The 14,794-nt window shown below is 40.6% G+C and overlaps 2 protein-coding genes across 2 annotated transcripts in view; one reads left to right on the top strand and one right to left on the bottom strand.

The window, feature by feature from the left end:
* The window catches only part of REC114 (REC114 meiotic recombination protein), a 130,435-nt gene extending 129,030 nt beyond the window's left edge, over positions 1-1,405 (top strand). Inside the window, exon 6 of the mRNA XM_043493333.1 lies at positions 1,241-1,405. Within this exon, the coding sequence (XP_043349268.1) occupies positions 1,241-1,405 (165 nt within the window). The remainder of the gene's footprint in view (positions 1-1,240) is intronic.
* Positions 1,406-2,235: 830 nt separating this feature from the next.
* The window catches only part of NPTN (neuroplastin), a 139,598-nt gene continuing 127,039 nt past the window's right edge, over positions 2,236-14,794 (bottom strand). The window contains exons 7-9 of the mRNA XM_038418787.2: positions 4,065-4,086; positions 3,147-3,223; positions 2,236-2,526 (exon numbers count right to left, since the gene is read on the bottom strand). Coding sequence (XP_038274715.2) covers positions 3,163-3,223; positions 4,065-4,086 — 83 coding nt within the window. The 3' untranslated portion in view covers positions 2,236-2,526; positions 3,147-3,162. The remainder of the gene's footprint in view (positions 2,527-3,146; positions 3,224-4,064; positions 4,087-14,794) is intronic.

Here is a 14,794-nt window from a genome sequence, read left to right as displayed (position 1 = left end):
ACCCGTGAGGAAAACTGCTGCTAAGATAAGGATGCATAACAGCCTTCTAAGCAAATTGGCTGACATTTTATAGAGCACACGCTTAAACTCTGATCATCCATCATCCTCTGTTCCTCTGCAGCAGAATGCTGTGCTCCACTCTGGCTCCATTCATCTCAGATCAAATTGGCTGGCACACAACTACACTCAACCCTGTGCATCATAACTGGGACGATTCAACCCACATTAGTACTGTGGCTCCCTGTGTTAAGCAACTTCACTCCTCCAGACATCTGTTGTGAGGATGCTGCAGCCAGAATGATTGAGAAGATCAGGGAAGACCTGAGCCTACCAGTATACACCAATCTCTTTGACCATCCAGGAGTGCACTAGTCATAGAGGCATCTGTTTTTGGGCCCACTTACCCTTCCCAGATTTCTCTGCAACATCAAGGTAGTGTGAAGAATGATCTGCAGCTGATATCAGAAACCAGTCTCTTATAACGGACCCTACCAAGCTGCTCATAGGCACTTCTGAATCGATTTTGAAGGGGCAAGGGTCAACGTGCAGCCAGCCTTCATAGCTAGGGCCAGCGCAAGGATCCCCACATGCAACTAGGGCCAAAGACAGACTAGGTCACACCTCACTGATGACTACCCTCTGACCAGATTTGATAGTGGTCTGAAGGCTGTGCACTTTGCTGATGAGGTGCCACAAATTGGCCTGGCAAGCTCTGCAACAGAGAAGAACAGAATCCTTGCCTCATTCAATGTACAGGATGGACATACAGGTGGCGGAAATAAGGTTGCAACTGTAAAACTGGCATTTCCTAATTTCTGAGTTCCTGACTTAGGGAAAAGAGATTGGAAAGAGGTCAGAGAAAGACTGGCAATGAAGGAAAAGGATGCAGATATCTTTTCTTGTGTGCAGAGGTCAAACATACATTAAATGCTATTGTTTGGAAAATACTTTAAAACAGTGACTACATCTGAAATAGGCTAGTATTTAGATGTTAGATCATAGCAAGCAAAAACTGTAGATTTGTCTTTTTTAACGTGTTAGCAATTAACATAAAAGGAAGATCTGACCTAGTTGGACTGTCATACTTGTAATGAACAGGTGCCATGTAGATTATTAGTGTGCATGTGTAGTAAAACAAGCATTTCTGTGGACTCATGAACGCTACTTTAAAAAACATACTCAATTGCACTGGCAATGAAATGTACCTTAAATAAAATCACCTTTGCCTTTGCTTTTGCAGTCTGTGCTGAAATCATCAACATTTGAGCTCCCCCTTGCATATCAGCATTCCATGTGGACTGCTGAAGAATTAGGGCCTTTTATTCGCCTATGTCTCATGGATCAGAATTTCCCAGCATTTGTGGAAGAAGTGGAGAAGGAGTTGAAAAAACTGACAGAAGGTTGAGGAAATGTTAATACTGTATTTCAGGTAATAATAAGTAGAGTGGATACAAATTTGAGAGTCTGATTTTTTTTGTCAGTGTTTTATTTTTAAAAACAGGTGAATCCACTTTTTATACATCATTGCACTTCAACAAATATAGAGAACACAAGTTCATGCATCTACAGTTATGCACGGCATGAGAACCCTGTTAGGTCTGTAATTCTACAATCAATCTTTAAATCAACATGAGAAATTACAGTGTCAAACTGAAGCGTATTACTAGTTGCATAGAATATCACCATGCTGTAATATTTCAACATCATTTAAAACAAAAAAGTAAATTATAAAAGTTGCCTGAATTGAATGTACAAGAATATGTTGAACACATCAGTGCAAAAGGATTTGAGAATTTACATGATTTAACAAAAAAAAAAAAAAAATCACTTAAAAAGCCATCATATATATATATATTTATAAACTGAATTTTGTACTACAATTCATCACCACTTGTTGGACTGTTCCAGCTTTTAAAGTCTTTGATTATAGGATACCCAAATCTTTCTATAGAGGTTAAGCCCTTAAAATAATTTCAATTTATATTACTCCTCTTTAAGTATCAGAACAGTATAATTCTCTCATCTCTCAGACATACAATATAAGGAATGAATATCAGCAGCTTAAAAATGAAACACTTACTGTATTTTGGTTTTCCTCTTCCCCAAAAATATAAATATATACCATATATATTTTTAGGTTTTGCTGTACTTTACAAAAAGTTATCACTAGATGGCAGCAGTGCATTTTAGAGCTTTGCCAATTTAAGAGCTACATTAAGAAAGTAAAAAATGGCGCATGCATGATTTGACTTTACTTCTAATGTTTATATACCTTAAGGGAAAAAAGCAACATTCACAACACATCAAGCCCAAAATAGTTTACACCTTCTACACTGAAGCATTGTTAAAATGTGTCTGGGTACGTCATCCTTACAAGACAGGCTAAATAAGGCATGCTTTTTTATACAGTCATATCGTTGCTCACTTGAAAGGAAAAATCAAATAGAACTGGAGTTCTAGAACCAAGAGTTCCAACCATTAATTTAGCAGGTTATATTGCCATCAGTCTCTCAGAAACTTAAAGCTCTGTGGGAAAAAAAGAATTGAGAACAAAGGTATTAGTCAATGATTAATGCCATCCTGATTACAGTATGCCATAATGCACATCATAAAACTGCTGTCATATTTGCTATTAAGATAAAGGCTTGCCTATTTTTGTTTCAACCTAAAAACATCAGTTTCATACCATATCCTGGAACTGCTTACACCTAGCAAGCAAATTCACTTTTATGATATAAAATCTGCAGAAATGATCCTTCAGGGCAGGTGTGTGTGTGTGCTTGTGTTAAGACTTACTTGCTGCTGAAGCCATAAGTGCTGCACAGGTAAGAATCATGTTAGAATTTGACTAGAGTTTTGTGAATATGTACTAACTACTGTGCCTAAGCTATTATGGCAGGGATCTTTTATAAAAATTCTTGGGTAGTGTATCTTTTTCAGCAGTGTATGGAAGAGTTCAGTAGAAATGATGCTTTATTCAAAACAGTTTCAGATAGCTTTGCAATTCACTGAAATACCTACACATGGCTTGTTCGATCAGTATTATTTTTTGATTATTCTTTACATTTTTAGTTACACCTTACTGAAAGAACAGAAGTGCTTAAATAGTAAGAATACTTTTTAAACATCTAAAAAGTCATACTTACATTACACGCATTATTTTTAATTTGTGTTTCTCTGGCGCAAGTTTTTATCTTTGTGATTGTTTGTAGAGTTGCTTTTCCTTTAAAGGGAAAAAAGTCACAACAAAATTGTTGAAAATGTAACAGCAGCATGGTTAAGAGACAAGTCACTCACAGTATGCGGTGTTGTAGCCATGCTGGTCCCAGGATATTACAAAAACAAGATGGGTGAAGTAATATCTTTTATTGGACCAGCTTCTGTTGGTGAGAGAGACAAGCTTTCAAGCTTACACAGAGCACACAAGCTTGTCCCTCAACAACAGAAATTGGTCTAATAAAAGATATTACCTCACCCACCATGTCTCTCCAAGTCATTCAAGGAAAGGGCCAGGAGAGCTCTTCTGTCTTGAATAATATTGTGAATATTTGCTTCCACTGACACTTGCTTTTGCAGGAAGGTTCTTGCAAATATAATCTCCCTCACCCAAATGGTCATGAATAAGCAAGAAAAAGGTTTGGGGGCATAAATACCAGTGAAAATAAGCAGGTTTTATTAGTAAGAATATTTGCAAATATTTTTCCTGTATTTGTCCAGCTCTGTGACTAAGCTCTTCATACCTCTCACATCCATCTGAATTTGCATTGCTTTTCCTGGCCTGGGAAGGAACACCAAAGTAGGTGGCCTTAACCCACACGCTCTTTGGGGCAGGAAGTATTTTCTTATTTGCTTAAATACCATCTAGCCTAATACTCCAATCCTCATTAGTAACTGAGTGCTACAATACAAATAGTAATTGCTATCATGCCTAAATCTAGGTTTCGTGCACTACAAAATCCCGTAAGCCACCAAGCTCTTCCACTAAGCAATTTTAAGCTACAAATTTAGTAATAGTGACTGAACTAGATAAAACTATCTTAATAAATTCAGATAAAAGTACTTACATTGGCCCAGCTGGTTCGTCATCTGCAGCAAGAGTTCCATTGTGATCCAATGAAAGACAAAGGAAGGAAAGAGAGTGGAGTCAGGTTCTATATTAAACTCTAGCTCAACAGTGAACAGCAAATTGATCTATTATGCGTTAAAGGCCATTCCACTTGGTAGTGCAAAGGTTCATGAAGTTATTTTTCTGGATTCAAGTTTTAATGGCAAGTATGTTGTTTCAATGGTTTGAGTTAACACTTGGAATGCTCGTCATGAAGAACTGCAACTGTAGCGGACAGATTGTTGCAATATGGTCATACTCATCTTGTCCCCAAGTTCCAGTGGTTCAATCTTATAAATTAGATGAGAAGACAAACCAACATTTCAGTTGTAAAATCCTGCTGTTTGTTTTCTTGCATTAACTTTGTTTTTAAATACACATTCGTTAACTCTTGATGGGCAATTAGCAGTATATACGCAAAAGGTATATACCATCTCCTCTCCCCAAGGATTATACAACCTATTTCATATTCCATTTTTCCAGATTCACATTGAACCAGTTTTGGGGGAGGTGGAAGCAGCAATATTTTAATGTGACATTATAAACAAGTGCAGTCCCTTGCATAGCAGCAAGCACTGTGCATGTGTGTATCAGGAGAAGACTCATGTAAAATACCAGGAAAAGTTAAATGGTGTTGCAACTCCCCTAGAGACAAGACTTCAGCTACAACAGACTAACAGCACTGATCTGCCTGTGTCTCCTGGCAAAAACACCAGAAAAAAGTTACATCATTGAGAAATTGAAAAAAATCCAATAATTTGTGATGTTTCAACATATGCTTTCATTAACATTTTATTCTTTAGGATTTATAAATGCCTTATTTTGCCCTCAGGCTGCACTATAGAGATTAGTAATTGGGTACCCAGTGTCATAAAAATTAATCCACAAAGTTGTGTTACTGCTCCTTGTAGAACTACTGTTGGGGATCCATTGTTTTAAGCATCTCAACTTTTTTTTTTTTTAAAAGGTTTGATTATTTTTTTCACAGACGCCTTTAAGAAACTCTCAGCAGGATTCCACAAGGGGGCTTAGTGCACATGAAGCAGTTATGGAAATTACAGTCTTAACAGTGTAGGCATCTGCATGAGCACACACTAGGAGTAATGTCTGTCAAAAATAGGACATTACTCCACCTGTACCTTCAAGGCAACGGATAGGCAAAGCCACTGCCAGCACAAACAGTGACTGGAACAAAAAAATATTTCAAAAAAATAAAGAACTAACCACAAACCAACAGCTTTGCAACCAAAGTAACACACTAGCGATACACCAGTGTCCACAGAAGTCCATCACTAGCAACAATACACTATCAAGACAAGGTACAGAGAAAACTAGGACTAGTAAGGACAACCAGACATCAATGTGCTGTATATACAGTGGAGATATACAGAGACACATCCAGGAACTGAAACACAAAGTACAATAGAATAAAACTAAGTCCTGCCTCCACAAACATCTTCAATTCCTAAAAGATTTCAAAACAGATGATGCTACATACTCTACAAACTAAACTACACACTATTTGGGAACCTTTTAATGGAATCAGACAGACATCAGTGAGTCCTTAGGTTTTGTTTTTTGTAAGGATTAGTATGGTTAGTAATGCCATATGAAAGCAGACATTCTACTTCAAGACTTTGTCATCTCAGCCTTCTACCAATATAATGAACATCTCTGAGAGTTTTGTTAGACTTCAGAAACATAAAACTATACTAATGGGATGCAAGCCATCTCTTGTTATGGTAACCATTCTGTGATCTTAACTAAAATACATGTACCATGGATGCAGATTCCAGATGAATAGTTTTGTTAATCTAACATTTTTCTGATTTACAAAGGCTACCAGTTGGTGTTGTCCTAGCAAAGTTCTAATAACTATAGGAGCTGTGCCTGTAAGAATAGTTACAGTTAAGCATAAACTTGGAGACTGATAGCTTCCTCCCACCACCCATCTAGATTCTATAGGTTCAATATAAAACAAAATGAAAGAAGATGCCTTTGTATGTCACTAGCTTCTTGGTCAGCCATTTAACTGCTACAAAATCTTCCCCAGTACAGTACAATACAGTACAGACAAAGGACCAAAACCCTAATGAAAAAATCACGCCGGGGGGGGGGGAAGGGGGAGAGAACAGAACTACAGAAAAATAAAGTACAAAATTAAGAGTAAATCAAGATTAAAAACAGCAAACTGAAATCCAAATTAGTTGTGAACGTGAATGAAGAAACTTTAAGAAAAGTGTTAACATTATGAACTGTGCATCGTATAGACTGAAGCGGAGATTAACAAACTCCAAAGCATGCAGATCTCTCACTTACCACCGTTTTTTTAAGGGTATGATGCAATTGAGGGGGGAAAAAAAAGAAGTCATAGTAACCGATAAATATCAATATAACCCAAATCCCTCATGCCAGACGGCCTGCTCTAGTAACTGACTGTCTCTAACTCACTAGTATTTGAAACCAATGGTCAGAGAAGATGTGAACGTGTCTCTTCATTCCATTCAAATGTGTGCAGATGAACACTACTGTGCCAGGCTCTTGAAATACTGTGACTCAGTCTTCAGTTATACAAGCTAACTGCACTATACCCCTCACTCTTTAGGAATTTGCTTTTTAATCTGGAGGATTGGCAGATTCTGTGAATCATTGTTTATATAATGCAAGATTAACAAAAAACCTTGCTTGTAAAGTGATTATCTGCTTAACATTGCCCTGAAATATTGTATTCCGAAACTGAAAAGTTTACAACCTCTAGTATCTATACTTAACTAGCCCTCCTGCACATTGCCGTGTACCATGGCTAACAACGTTTGAGGTCATTTGTAGTATGTAGGATGAGCAGAGAAACTAATACCATTCAGTTCTAATTTCCTTGCTTGTCATTGTCAACATTAATTTAATTCTATTTTTTTCATTTAATTTCTCATATTACCCAGTTATTGTATGTATTTAAGGGAAGTATGTTAACAGCACAGAATTTGGGTCCTTTGGAACAATCACACTATACCACCATTTTTTGTCCTGAATTAATACTTCGTGTGGCCCGTTATGATACTACTGTAACATGGACATCATAAATTTAACATTTCTGATGTGCTCAATATCTAGTTTCCTAGTAGGAATAACTTTTTTTTTTAAATCACTCTCGGGGTCATTGAGAATTAATTTTCAGAAGTGGATTTTAAAAAAAAGTTTACAGCATAAGTAAATATTTTTCTCCCTCAAAGTCCATTTTGCTGCTGAATATCCCTTTACTTAATGTAAGTCTCAGTTTAATGTTTCACTGAAGTGAAGTTTCAGAGAGAAGCAGCAGCATAAGAGATGAACATGCACCAGATAAACCAGAGTCACAGGGCAGCAGTCAATTCTGCTTGCTTACCCCACTTCTGCTAAATACTCACGGCCCAGGCTTATGCCAAATTTCAACTCAAGGCCTTTTTTTTTCCCCTTCTTTTAAAATGGCCAGTCTAAGCCACTTGGAAGTCTAGTTTTATAATGGAACTGCTTATAAAACTTTATAGCAGCTCTGTAAAATTGCTATAAAAAGCAGCACCTAAGTATAAAACTAGTTTAATATTCTGCCTCTCCAGAAAGAGAAATAAAAGCAAAACAATCTCAAGGGAAATTTGAACATTCTACTTCCAGAGAACTTTATCATTGAGAAGAGTTTTAGACTTTATTTGTCCAATATTAAGTTTTTGTATTTTATTCTTCAGGTTCCCAAAAAGCACGATCAGTATTCAAGATGATCTGATGACTTCCAAAATGCAGGATGATATTGTTTTCTTAAAAACTAGTAATGTTTTGGAGATATGCAAGCTTTAGAAGAGCTGTGAGTTAAAACCCTTGTTATTAACTGTCAAGGGCTTTTGTTATACACAAAGATTTAGAGGCAACATTTACAACCACTAAGTCCCAAATTTGCAATAGGAATTGTTTTAATGCTATTTTTCTATCATGCTACATGACCAGTAGGAAAATGGGATAAGGGACTCATGGGCTGCATAAAAACGTGCATATTAGTGAAGAGTTCATGTACCAAAAAAGCAAACAATCTGAAATGGAATGTAGGCATAAATATAGATTTATAACAAAACATATGGCCAAGAGTGGTCAAATCAGGCATATAATGAATTCTGTTCCTATAATAGCATCTAACCTATACGGTGCTAACTGGCAAAGCCACCTGAGAAGTGATGCCATTTGGCTGTCACTATGCTATAGTAATCCTCAGTTGCAGGTATAGTTAACACCTATGTATTCTTACAGTTTGTGTCGGACAGTTTGCTCTCCTTGGTGAGGTTAAGTGTGGGGGAGAAAGGTGAAGAGTAGTAGAAAAATAAAAAAAATTGTAACAAAATAAACCATTTTAGTGAAATAAACATATTTGCTCTTTAAATTACTACTTACAGTAATAGCAGTACCATAGAAAAGCAAGAAAAATGAGTATTGGAAAAAACGTGGGGTAATGAAATGCAACTGCTGCACCGCTGGAGCAGAAACATTTATGGAAATAGTTTACTTCTGATTAAGCTGACAAATGAAAAAGGAAGAAAGAGAAGACGCATGTTATAATAACTAAGTTATTTCTTGGCTTTAAACTAAAGAATATGTAGAAAATGGATTGGGAAGTAAAAACTGTTCACTTGCTACAATCTTTGGTAGGAATGTAACCAAGGAGTTTTTACTTTCTACTTACCCAAGAACACTCTCTTAAAAAGTGATTTGCTAAATAAAAGAACTTTCTTCATTTAAGAGCCTTTAAAATATTACAGAGGGCACAATGGCTGATTTCTAGGACTGTCATTACAGTCTCAAAAAATTAAGCAGCTTAAACTACCATAGGAAGGGGGGGAGAGAGCTATTTGCCTCCTTTCATTGTAAAATGCCCACCAACTAACATATGTGCTGGGCAAAATGAATCAGCACTGCCCCATTGAAAACTTTTGGTCTTACATGCAGTGAAGGGACAGTACTCTTGGCCTGGACTTGATATGTGACCTTTAAACAGCTCCTGATGTTGAAAGCTGCACACTATTCAACTACTGTATCAGAGCCTATGAACCCTGACAGCTATTTGCAAAAAGAAATGCGTTGGTGTGTCATGGGGGAAGCAAGGTTGGGTTTTTCTTTAAAAATTATGAAGGGGGTCAAAGCACAATCTCTCCCTCCCTCCAGCACACAAGTGAAAGCAAGGGATTCATTTAGCAAGCAAATAAATGAAGTGTTCACTGCAAGAATCTCTTATTGTGGAATGTGAAAAGATGCCCCTAGTCAACAAGGCACTACAGCAAAAATTGTAAGAACTCAGACACTATTCACATTTCCAGTTGGGAATACATTTTTCACTGGATGCAGAGACTGGTTTTCCTCTTTCTGCTACACAGCAGCAGCAAAATGTGAGCAACTTGAGTATGTCAGGAAAGAAATACTAATAAAGGAGCTTTACACTACTGTCTTCCTCTTTTCCTTGGAATGGGAGACATGATTAAATTAAATGCTAAAAGCTATGTTCATGCAGTACTGAGGCTGAATAGACCGGAACTCAAGTCAGGAAATGCCAGAGTTAAAGACTGCCCTCTCCTGTTTATGGAATGAGTTTTGTGTGTTTTATTACCAGCACCACACCTGCATGGCAACACCAGTACAGGCTATGGGGTAGGTCTTCCTTGTTCATCAAGTAGTCAGTGTGGGGAAGAGCACTAAATCATCCTTTTCAGCAATGATGCTCCCTGCCCCCTTTCCTTGTCCATCAGAGTCAGAGTTGAGCTGAGGTATCTTGAATGTATGCTGTTTCACAAGCTCGTTTAGACTCTTAAGATACAGTATGTGGCATAACTTTCCAGGCCTCTGAAGAACTAAATATCAAGTACACCTTTTACTCCTATGGTCTGGGAAGAGGACGCTGATTTCTGAAAGATGAAACTGGGCTGGGGGTTAATGAAAGGGAGGGAGTTTATGATATACCCCTTTTGAACTAATAGGAGCATTCAAGACATTGAAGTAATCCTGGTCCAGCTGTGTGGCGGTCTTTGTGCCTTAGAAAAAGAAAGTTGCTGGAATTTGGCCCTGTTGAGTTTCTGTGTAACTGGAAATATTCTAGTGGAGAAAAAAAATGAAGTTTCCTTCTCCCTGATAAAGATCATGAGAGGTGTCATTTGCATTCAGTCGTAGAGATGTATTATGGAGAGATTCACATTCCTGAGATCTGCTTACAGAGACAGTCCAGCAGGTTACTAAAAAGCCTTGGGGATCTTTAAAAGAGGAGGAGACTGGACACAGATCTCCCCTCCTCCCCCAAAGCCTGCCTTCAGGGGGCTCTGAACTGGGATGGAGTATACCAGAAAGTTAGGCTATAGATGAAAATTGTGTGTGCTGTGTCACTCAGACGGTTTACTACTAGCAGCCACTTGATAAGCCAAAGTAGGTAGCTTGGAGCAGACTAAACTGTCTGAATAGATCTTGATGACCTATAAGTATACAGGTCTCAAGTTAAGACAAATGGCCATGTTATTCCATTCAAGTGTTCTCCTGACTGCCTCTCCTACTTGCCACTCCACAGGAACATCTCTTTGTTAGTAATAAAAAACAAGGAGTGCTTGTGGCACCTTAGAGACTAACAAATATTTGGGCATAAGCTTTCGTGGGCTAGAACCAGTGGTTTGAGAGTAGCAGCCGTGTTAGTCTGTATTCGCAAAAAGAAAAGGAGTACTTGTGGCACCTTAGAGACTAACAAATTTATTAGAGCATAAGCTTTCGTGAGCTACAGCTCACTTCATCGGAAGTGAGCTGTAGCTCACGAAAGCTTATGCTCTAATAAATTTGTTAGTCTCTAAGGTGCCACAAGTACTCCTTTTCTAGAACCAGTGGTGAGCTGGAGCCGGTTCGCACCAGTTCGCTAGAACCGGTTGTTAAATTTAGAAGCCCTTTTAGAAACGGTTGTTCCATAAGGGACAACCGATTCTAAAAAGGGCTTCTAAATTTAACCAGCCAAAAGTGGCGCCTTAGGTGCTGACTCCCTGGGTGCTCCGGGGCTGGAGCACCCACAGGGAAAGTTTGGTGGGTGCAGAGCACCCACCGGCAGCTCCCTGCCCCAGCCCCAGCTCACCTCCACTCTGCCTCCTCCCCTGAAGGTGTCGCCCTGCTTTGCTTCTCCGCCCCCCAGGCTACTCGCGAATCAGCTGTTTGCGCAGGAAGCTGGGGCAGACTGAGAAGCAGGCCGCAGCTTCCCGCTCAGGCCCAGGGAGGCAGAGGTGAGCTGGGGCCGGGGGGTGAGGAGGGCCGCCCGCGCCACAGCAGGTAACTGAGGGGGGGAGGGCGGTCCTCACCCCAGCTCACCTCCGCCACCCTCGGCTTGAGTGTGAAGCCGCCACCTGCTTCTCCGCGCCCCCTCCCCAGGCTTCCCGCCGAACAGCTGATTTGCGGGAAGCCAGGGCAGGAGCGGGGCACGGAGAAGCAGAGCAGGGCAGCGCCTTCAGCAGAGGAGGTGGAGTGAAGGTGAGGTGATCTGGGGCCGGGCGCGGGGTGGGGAGCTGCTGGTGGGTGCTCTGCACCCACCAAATTTTCCCTGTGGGTGCTCCAGCCCCGGAGCACCCAGGGAGTCGGCACCTAAGGCGCCACTTTTGATGTGATCAGTGGGGGGAGCAGCCACTCCCCCACTCCCCCCTAGCTACGCACCCCCTCCCCTAGGAGCCAGAGGGACCTGCTGGATGCTTCCTCTGGGACTCCCCACCTTGCCACCTGGCAGGTGCCTCTGGCTCTTAGGGGCGGGGTGGGCACCCACTACGGTGGCCCACTCGACCTTCCTGCCCCGGTTCTGGGGGCAGTCAGGGGACATGTCTAGTTGGCAGCCGGTGTCAAGTGGAGTGCCCCAGGGGTCGGTCCTGGGGCCCGTTTTGTTCAATATCTTCATAAATGATCTGGAGGATGGTGTGGATTGCACTCTCAGCAAATTTGCGGATGATACTAAACTGGGAGGAGTGGTAGATACGCTGGAGGGGAGGGATAGGATACAGAAGGACCTAGACAAATTGGAGGATTGGGCCAAAAGAAATCTAATGAGGTTCAATAAGGATAAGTGCAGGGTCCTGCACTTAGGATGGAAGAATCCAATGCACCGCTACAGACTAGGGACCGAATGGCTCGGCAGCAGTTCTGCGGAAAAGGACCTAGGGGTGACAGTGGACGAGAAGCTGGATATGAGTCAGCAGTGTGCCCTTGTTGCCAAGAAGGCCAATGGCATTTTGGGATGTATAAGTAGGGGCATAGCGAGCAGATCGAGGGACGTGATCGTTCCCCTCTATTCGACACTGGTGAGGCCTCATCTGGAGTACTGTGTCCAGTTTTGGGCCCCACACTACAGGAAGGATGTGGATAAATTGGAAAGAGTACAACGAAGGGCAACGAAAATGATTAGGGGTCTAGAGCACATGACTTATGAGGAGAGGCTGAGGGAGCTGGGATTGTTTAGTCTGCAGAAGAGAAGAATGAGGGGGGATTTGATAGCTGCTTTCAACTACCTGAAAGGGGGTTTCAAAGAGGATGGCTCTAGACTGTTCTCAATGGTAGCAGATGACAGAACGAGGAGTAATGGTCTCAAGTTGCAATGGGGGAGGTTTAGATTGGATATTAGGAAAAACTTTTTCACTAAGAGGGTGGTGAAACACTGGAATGCGTTACCTAGGGAGGTGGTAGAATCTCCTTCCTTAGAGGTTTTTAAGGTCAGGCTTGACAAAGCCCTGGCTGGGATGATTTAACTGGGACTTGGTCCTGCTTTGAGCAGGGGGTTGGACTAGATGACCTTCTGGGGTCCCTTCCAACCCTGATATTCTATGATTCTATGATTCTATGACAGGGGAGGGAGGTGGGCAACGACCCTCTCGTGGGGTGAGGAGGGAAGCCGTTGTTAAGATTCTGGCAGCTCATCACTGGCTAGAACCCACCTCATCAGATGTATGAAGTAAAAGATACACGAGCAGGTATAAATACATGAAAGGATTTGGGTTGCTTTACCAAGTGTTAGGTCAGTCTAACAAGATAAAGCAATTAACAGCAGGATACCAAGGGAGGAGAAATAACTTTTGAACAAAATAGCCAAAGCTCAAGGAAGGAGGTAGCTTGTAGAGTCTGTGAAAAGATTTTTGGTAGATCTGGGGGTGAGTACACATCCCAGAGTCAAAGGTCCTCCTGACACTAACCCTCCTCTTAGGTAAGCCAGGAAGGACTGATAGACAGCTCAAGCATCTCCACTGATTACAGCTGCAGTAGTATTACATGGGGAGAGACAGCTAGGAACCAAGTCATTTAGGACTTCATAGATCAAAACGAACACCTTAAAACAGCCCCAAGGAAATTAACTGATAGCCAGTGCAGATGATGGATCACAGTTGTGTTTCCAGCTGTTAATATAATTAGTGTTATTTAGAGCAAGATGCATTAATGAAATGCTACAAAATGCTCTGGCATATGCTATACAACGGTTAATATTAACTTCTTCTTTAGCAGGTTAAATACAGCTCACTGTTTAGTACTTCCATAGACTGATCTGTAGAGAGCAGAATGGTACTACATGGGTTTTAGATGTAATTGAAAGTTCAATGCAAATGGCACGCACAAAGGCACAGTTAAAGTTCACCGTTAACTTTGGCATTTCATGACTTTAGTGTTCAAAGGGGCAGTCAGCTTAAAAATTGCTTCTCCTTGGAATGTTTTGCTTAATATAACTGAAAGCTCAAAACTTCTCCAGTTTTTTCATTTTCTTTAACGTGCATTTGACAGCACTGAGTGTACAGTCACTTTCCCCTGCTTGTGAGGGTCTTTTCAACAGCAGCAAAAAAACTTTATGGTGTGATTGTAAAAGCACAGGAATAGCCAAGGGACTCCAGGACACACGTCTGACGCAGAACTAACTGTTTTTGAAGTCAAGTGGATTTCAAGATGTTGGATTTCCTTTATCCAGGTAACCTTAATGGCACACACATGTAGACATTTACATTTAATTTCCTCCCCTAGAAAAGGAAGTGGGAAGAGGGAGAAGAAGAGAAGCATCTTGAGGGCCTTGAGCTTAGTAGCCTTGAAAATAGCAAACAAAACAAGCAAATTCAGTAATCTCAACTCTTTGGCTTATCATTACCAGAATGTCTCTACTGGAGGAGATGATCTTGGGGATTTGAGAAGAGTGGTCAAGCCAAATGAGAACACTTCATGGGAGCCTAAGTTCACTACATTTAACTGTTGACACATGCATCATTTTAGGTGCACACTTAATGAGTTTAAGATAATGTCATTACAATGCTTGGAACTTGACCAAATGAAAACCAGTTTCCTCTGGAATAAATCCATGCACTGCTCCTTAGTAAGGACTGTTTTCCATGCCAAATTGCAAGTGTTAAGATTCTGCTGTAACCTCACTAGATAAAGGGTAGAAAAGTGCAATGAATTATGAAGAGCCACCAATGGAAAAGGTGAGACTATAACACAGGCTATTCTGACTCCTAGCCTAGTGTATATTCTGCTAAGCGAAGAGAGGTTTGTAAACAGAGAAAAAGACTAGTAAAGAGGAGGAGTTTTTTAAAATTCAAAGTTTATCAGCACACAATGTAATGTTTTGTGGGCTGGTTGAGAGCCACCTTGGGACTAGTTTAGAGTTTTATACTGTCACCCATCACTACAGGGAGCATGCATCAC

Source organism: Dermochelys coriacea, chromosome 10, assembly GCF_009764565.3.
Source record: "Dermochelys coriacea isolate rDerCor1 chromosome 10, rDerCor1.pri.v4, whole genome shotgun sequence".
NCBI classification, from domain to species: domain Eukaryota; kingdom Metazoa; phylum Chordata; order Testudines; family Dermochelyidae; genus Dermochelys; species Dermochelys coriacea.
Note: the sequence above shows the minus strand (reverse complement) of the source record. Positions and strands in the feature narration are given on the sequence as shown.